General features: G+C 31.2%; 1 protein-coding gene across 1 annotated transcript in view; it reads right to left on the bottom strand.

Moving 5' to 3' along the window:
• LOC106876210 (uncharacterized) overlaps window positions 1-7,569 on the bottom strand; it is a 493,844-nt gene extending 486,275 nt beyond the window's left edge. Inside the window, exon 1 of the mRNA XM_089359095.1 lies at window positions 6,860-7,569. Within this exon, the coding sequence (XP_089215221.1) occupies window positions 6,860-6,940 (81 nt within the window). The 5' untranslated portion in view covers window positions 6,941-7,569. The remainder of the gene's footprint in view (window positions 1-6,859) is intronic.
• Window positions 7,570-8,361: the final 792 nt, after the last annotated feature.

Raw genomic sequence — 8,361 nt, 5'->3', positions numbered from 1 at the left:
GGTTTGAAACAAAATCATAAGATATTAAGAATAACAGGGGATGTTTACTATGAAACATGATATATTTCAAATCCATCACATCTATACGCCGAATGGCCAATGAGGTTATCTGGTATTTATGAAGAGACACAACAAACGATCAATGTTTGTTTCAACGTATAAAACACTCCTAAGTTGCGTGAATAGCCACATTGCACCGAAATTGGGTTCCAATGCAGCAATGTTCATCGTTTAGAAGTAGGTAATCTATCGTGAACTTATGGAGCACAATTTAAACCAGTAAGCAGACTGAGAAACACACATATGCTACACATTTGTGTATATGTGTACACACCTACACATACACTTAAACACGTTTGGGGGCATATGAAAAATTACTTCTGAAAATACATCACACACTATACATATATATAAGGATAACTCAGTGGAAGGGACATAGTATAATTGAATATATTCTGGGTTATGATCTCACATCTCGCTTGTGCAGACTTTCTATGACATTGAAGTTTTGATTTAAAGAGAACTTATACACTGACGTAATTTCAGCGATATCTGAGTCCTTTTCCGTGAAAATTAATGTTATAGTTACGTAAGAAATAAACAGTGTCCAAGTTAACGTTAAATGCTCCGATATATCTTCAATTATGGTGAATATAGCTATAAAAATGTTTCCTCGAATGTAAACTTCTTGCTTTCACATCATTAAATGTTATGTGCGGATCAAACTCTACACCATTAAGGCCATTATTAATGATAGCGTTTCTTTCTCATCAAATTTCATCACTTTAGTCTTCTATGATGTAAAATTATATCAGCCCGTTTGTCTCTCCTCCTTTCTTTACGAGTATTATGTATCTACATATTCACAGGATAGGAACACACACACAAATACACACACACACACACACACACACACACACACACACACACATATATATATATATATATATATATATATATATATATATATATATATATATATATATATATGCGCACACATGGGTCTGTGTATATTATACATGTGTGTGTATTTGTTTTGTTTGTAACACGTATATGGGCGTGTATATATACTTATCTGTGTATATAATGATTCAGACAGATTAAAGTTCATCCTTTCACATCTATATATCTATCTATCTATATGTATATATATATATATATATATATATATATATTTATGTGTGTGTGTGTATGCATGTATAATCACACATACGCGCACGCACACAGAAACATATATATACTATATATATATATATATATATATATATATATATATATCAGCAGGCAAAAGAAAATCTAATATGTCAAGGCCATTATATTTAATTCTTAGGTAGCCATCTTCACTAGCAATATTTTACAAATCACTGTTAACAAATTATTGTGAGTTACGAAAGCCAACTAACCATTCATATATGTCTTACTTAATCTTGCTCCTTACTTGTCTCAAACTCATCTCAAACTTTTGTCTTCTTATCGAAAATGATTAAATTTCAAGTATCCACCAATGAGAACACAGCTTTTTCGATTCTTGTAGCTAACACATGGATATTTATTATATTCTTTATATATTCTCAAAGTTTCTCTATTCTAAATTCAATGTTGAGAAATGAAGAAATGACTCTATTTGTCGTCCTAACAAAGAAACTGACCTAGTGTATTCAACAATATATATATAATTGCATCATATATCATGCAAATTCACTAATTCAGTTACGCTGTATTTGATTAAATTATTAATTTCCAACATTCGGTTGCGATTACTCTTGTTATATAATCTATCAAACGACATATGCGCTTGGTAGGCTTTTCATCAACCTTGTTGAGATAACAGGAAAACTGAAAGCAGGAGTGTTACTGCATCTGCTGTTGAAAGACGAAACTAAATACAAACATATTTAATCGCAACTTCTACGAAATTACAACTAGCGTTAACAAATATTTACAATAAAGAACATATTCCAACAAATATTTTAAATATATAAAGTAGGTTAAATTTATGGCTGAAAGAGTTGGCAATGAAAGGGCAGATACTTGTGGCCGTAACGATGTATATAAACAAACGTTTACTGTCATTATGATTTCTAGCATAACATATGGAGTGGAGCATTGTGTAATTTATTTAACCGTAGGCAATAACAGAACTAGATGTAATATTACTAGATTTCATTAGTTTTCCTTATTATTTATTCTATAATTCGAGCTTTGATTTAATATTGAAACGAATGTAAAATTTAGAAAAAGAAATGGCTGATATGCAGTAAAGTTTGTATTTGTATAACTAGCGTTTTTTTTTCATCACACTTATATCAATGATATAATTCTTCGTACATGAATTCACAAAAGTATCATCAATTTTAGCCTGAGGTCCAAAAGTGTTGCGTAGATATATATATATATATATATATATATATATATATATATATATATATATATATATATATATATATATATATATATAAATATAAATATATGCAAAATGTGTATATATATATATGTGTATGTATATATATGTGTGTATATATATATGTGTATATATATGTATGTACGTATATATGTATATATATATATATATATATCCTATGTAGAATTCCTCTTTAAAATGCAATTCATTCAATTCATTCAACAGACTAGATAATGAATTGGAATATTCACATGACATAACATACATAATGCTATGTGCAATATTCTGAACTGTTTCATATTCTCTTTCTATCTATGTGGATGTGATAGCAGAACGCCTGTCACGTCAACAAGAGATGTGGGTTCGATTTCCAAGTGTAGCCCTCGTGTCTCTTTTTCTCCAAAAGTCTTTTTTAGTGTAGTATTTATATGTTGTTAATTATAGCTCTAAATATTAAGGCGGTGAGCCGGCAGAATCGCTAGCACGCCGAGGAAAATGCTTAGCGGCATTTCGTCCATCTAAACATTCTGAGTTCACATTTCCCTGGGGTTAACTTTGTGTTTCATTTTTTCGGAGTTGATGAAATAAGTACCAGGTGACCACTGGAGTCGATATCATGGCTTACCCTCTCCCTCGAACTTGCTGGATAATATTTAAAACCATTATTTATGGCACTATAAACGTACTTTGAGATAATTTTTTAGAAAAGAATTATTAATATATGCGAATGTGTGCTATATATGCGCATGGTGAGTGAGGGTGTTTATATGTAGGTATATATATTTACTCTCTCTGGTAGAGTATGCTGTACAAGTGTTGTTACCCATAGTCTAGAGTAGCCCCAGCATTGTAAATGAATTGTTCAGAAAAAGCTCTATGGGAAATCTTTTCAATTGAAAATAAATCATTGGAAAAAAAACAGAATTGTGAGAGTTTGGATATTTCTGTGATTGTTAGTGCATAATATTTTTTATAATTATACGTGTCCTGTCACGATTGTGTGTCTGTGTGTCTGTAGGAAATCTGCAAATCTATATCTTAACGAGAATAATAATATTTTATAGTATTTGGGGATTACAACCACGGTGAGAAGGCATAGAAATAATTTAGAACGTTAATTTATTGCTCCTAGTTAACAAATTTCATATGAATACGTGGTATGAAAATGAATGAGTTTGGCGGCTTTGTATCATGAAATATTTTGTGGGACATTGGGTAACTTTAACGTCTATATTTGTAAAAGCTAAGCTGTAATAAATATTTACAAGGAATTTTTTCGTTAGATACTCAAGGATTGAAAATATTTTAAATTACTAATTCCCTTTTTATTGGTCTTTGCGTGTTTACAATTCTTAACCATATATTATCATCTACGATCTAAGTTTTGTAAAGATTCGATGCATCTGTTAAACGTGAGTTAATCATCTCTTAACAAAATGTTTCTATTAAAAATCACCGAAACATTTTCTATAAATACGTACAAATAAACAAAAAAACACAACAAATACACAACACGTAAACACACACATATTTGGACGTGCACAATTACATGCACACATGCAAACATATACACATATAATTATATAAGCAAATATATTTATACGTATGCACACAAGTTTATCTATGTGTAACGACATGTATATAAAAGTACGTATATATATATATATATATATATATATATATATATATGTGTGTGTGTGTGTGTGTATACATATATATATATATACACACACACACACACACACACACACACACACACATATATATATATATATATATATATATATATATATATATATATATATGTATACAAATATACATGCATGAATTGGGATTTAAACGCGAGTTTGTTTTGTATAGTGGTTCCATAGGGATAATAGTTATGTGCACAATATTCATTCTGCATGTTACATCCCCTTTCTTTATTAGTTTTTCATGGCATGTAATTCAATGGAATATACCAGAATGAAACGTAATAATTAATTATTCACCTTATTTATTTTGGACACGATTTATTTTTATCCGTTAACAGCATATTTTCTCTTAAAATGTACACGCTGAGAACAACCTTCAGATCTATTCACTAGTAGAGAATGGATAACGTTCCATATTTAGTTTAATGAGACTCATTAAAGCTCTAGAATATTTCACCCAAAATAATATATATATATTAGATAGTATGCATATATATGCATATATATATATATATATATATATATATATATATATATATATTTAATAATATGCATATGTATGCACATACACACACACACACACACACACACACACACACACACATATATATATATATATATATATATATATATATATATATATTTAATAATATATGTATATATATAAATATATATTTGATAATATGTATGTATGACTATATATATATATATATATATATATATATATCCTTATTTGGGTATAATTCAAAATTGCTTGGGATATGATTGAATCTGTAGTTATTGAATGAAAAGAATACGTAAACGTCAATATCATATTCATAAGTTATTTGCAATTATTCTTATATTTTATATTAGACTCTTGTAATTGTCATATAATCACCGGCAATTAATCACCAATATTGAAAGAATCAACCATTCGCTTAATTGAACACAGATCTCTTGGTCCTCTTAAAAATTGTTCCATGCATTTTCTTGATCCTATGCCTGTGTACAGACATGTGTTTCATGGGAAATATATTACTCTACCGAGTAAAGGACTAGGGATTGCAATTCAATAATTTTTATGTGGCAGGCTGCTACCTCTCCTAAAGTGAGGAAATAAAGAAGGACTTTGCCTATTAGAAAGAATAAGTAAAGTAGAGAAACAAACAGACATGGAGAGAGAATGAATAACAAAGTTCATAATTAGATGTGAAAGAATATTTGGTTTTGTTCCGTACGATCATAATTGATTCAACCATTAGACATGAAATATAATTTTTAAAATTGCATGATTTGAAACGATAGATGCTACGCGACGTCTTTATCATTTCATCATAAATGATTGCTAAAACACGTCATAAGATTAAACAAAGGCAATAGACCATATTTCTGTTTGTAAACTTTAAATCATAAGCAGAGGTCTTGTGTATTTTATTAGTTGCCTAACTGATTTGGGAATATCGTTTGGTAGCGTCTGAAAATCGCCTGTAATTAGAGTTGGTGCGGACAGAGATATCTTGCTTTCAATGCACTACATGAAAGCAATGTATTCTTTTGGAAACTTTAAACTTAAAAACGTCGTACTATTTCAAAGTTGTGAATACAGAAGCATACATACAAATATACATGTTGTAGCTGGCACTCCGTCGGTTACGACGACGAGGATTCCAGTTGATCCTATCGACAGAACAGCCTGATCGTGAAATTAACCTGTGGCTGAGCACCCGACAGACACGTGTCCCCTTAACGTAGTTCTCGAGGAGATTCATCGTGACAGAGTATGACAAGGCTGACCCTTTGAAAATACAGCTACAACAGAAACAGGAAGAAAGAGTGAGAGAAAGTTGTGGTGAAAGAGTACAACAGCGTTCGCCACCATCCCCTGCCGGAGCCTCGTGGAACTTTAGGTGTTTTCGCTCAATAAGCACTCACAACGCCCGGTCTGGGAATCGAAACCGTGATCCTACGACCGCGAGTCCGCTGCCCTAACCACTGGGCCATTGCGCCTCCACACAAACATACATATGTATGTACAAACATATTTCGTTAGCTGCCTAGTAGACATTAGGAGATTCTCTGAAAAAACGTGAGAACCAGTGTTATAGATATAACTGCAGACGACATAGTACCGTGCCCCATGTTACCTTCATGCAAACAAAAGACTGAACCGGAAACTTTAAAACTGGAAGATCCTCAATTGAAATACAGGAAACAAAAGTGCATGCAAAAACATCCATGCACATACATAGGATATGGTCATATCATAATAGATACGTCACTATTTTAGCATCTGACTATTTCTAAGGAAATATAGAAATTACAATAGAAAACAAAATACGTAGGCTATAAATATACGATACAAAATATGCAAATAAAATTAGGGCAATTATTTCTTCTAAAAATTATGTTGGGAATAAAAATATCTGTATTTGCGAATGATGGTATGTTCGAGCGTCTGTATTCGAGTGTCTGTGTTCGAGCGTCTCCATTCGAACGTCTGTGTTCGATAGTATTTAAAAGTTTATCTTATTTATGCATGTGTATGTTATGAATACAATTCTGGGAAATGTGAATTTGAAAATTAGAATCAACGTGATAATCGAAGCATGTTTTAAATAGATCTAATGTATTAAATTATGAACTACATAAAGAGATTGAAGAACATCTGTGAGAAGAACGCGAATATCTACATCAAGATCATCTCTAAAGTTGACAACATAATCATTATGATTTGAAGTATTAGAGAAAGTGTACGTTGTTCAGAACAAAAAATAACACTTACCAACGTTCCTTTCAAAGAATCAGACTTATCCACACTTGGCATTGACATTAAACATCCTGGACACGATTGTATGAAGCTCATCGTAAAGTTTGTGTTATTAAAAAGAATTCTTAAGAAACAGATTTTCAAGAACTATTCAATTATCCATTGAACATCAACACAAAGAATACAAACAAAATACAACATAATAGACTTGTGTTTCAGTAATGGGTTTGTTTCTGATGGGATTCACAAATCAATTGCAACGTTCCTCTTCTTTTATCATCTGAACAGCTGCTGTGACAAGAAATATATTTTTATTGCTTTGTTGCTCGGTAGTACAATTTTCCCATGGGTTTTTGCAATACTTATAACGCACAGTTTATTTCCATTGGCACATTGATTTCATCTGTCAGCTGTCCTAATAAACACGGTATGCTGTAATATTTATCAACTAAGGTATATTTTAGTATTTAACTGATGTATTTACATAACTACACAAATAAAAGCAATCTCCAGGATAGAAAGGGTTTAACGAGCGCTTCTTTAATACAGGAACATCATCAAGGTATATATTCTCCGATTTCCTCAAGGCTTTATATGTTACAGTTCGATTTTTCTTTATCAGTTATCGATTAGTGCACGAAAAACCATCAGTTCAATACAACTGTTGTACTGAACGGCTGCCTTTCTGTATATGGCTTAAATCATTTCCTCGTTACTGCATCGGAGGGAAAATATCAACAAAAATAAAACAATAACAACATATTTTATGTAATAAAATGGAAACGCCCATCAAAAGAGCTATGTTCACTTGAAATATCCTTATAAATTACCAAATCACCATTCGATATGTATATATATATGTGTGTCTGTGTGTGTACATGTATGTGTGTGTATATACACACATATATATATATATATATATATATATATATATATATATATATATATATAAAAGAATATCACTTATTTCGCAGTAATTAAATATGTAAGGCTGTTTATCTCTGCATTATATGGCGTTCGATTAACAATTAATACCTCTTAGCAGAAGTAAAAAGCATTTTTGAAAAAAAATTCTTACAAAAGATAATTATTTGACATTTGAGAAGTGTTATAATATTTCAGCAGAAAGGCCCACAGAGGACATTTTCTCTCATTATCACAAAAGAAATGTCTGTGAAGGGTACATATGTACATGTGTGTGTGTGTGTGTGTTCGTACGTGTATGTGTGTGCTTGTGTGTGTGTATGCGTGTTTGCGATTCTGTCTGGCTGTCTACTGCACTACTCATTTATTAATTTCCTTCATAAAGGATGCTCTTGCAGAGTTGGTGGACCATTGGTTCGATTCCAAATTTATTATGTAGTGGTGACATACAAGTTCATGTGTTATCTTGACACTCGAAATATTGATGTGCAATCTCTAGTAATACATACACATACGCACCCACATACGTACACGTAAGCATCTATGAGTGTACGTGTGAATACATACATATTTCAAAATACATACATACACAA

Source organism: Octopus bimaculoides, chromosome 10, assembly GCF_046866305.1.
Source record: "Octopus bimaculoides isolate indiv1 chromosome 10, ASM4686630v1, whole genome shotgun sequence".
Classification (NCBI taxonomy): Eukaryota; Metazoa; Mollusca; class Cephalopoda; order Octopoda; family Octopodidae; genus Octopus; species Octopus bimaculoides.
The sequence above is the reverse complement of the archived record's forward strand: the minus strand, read 5'-3'. Positions and strand labels throughout refer to the sequence as shown.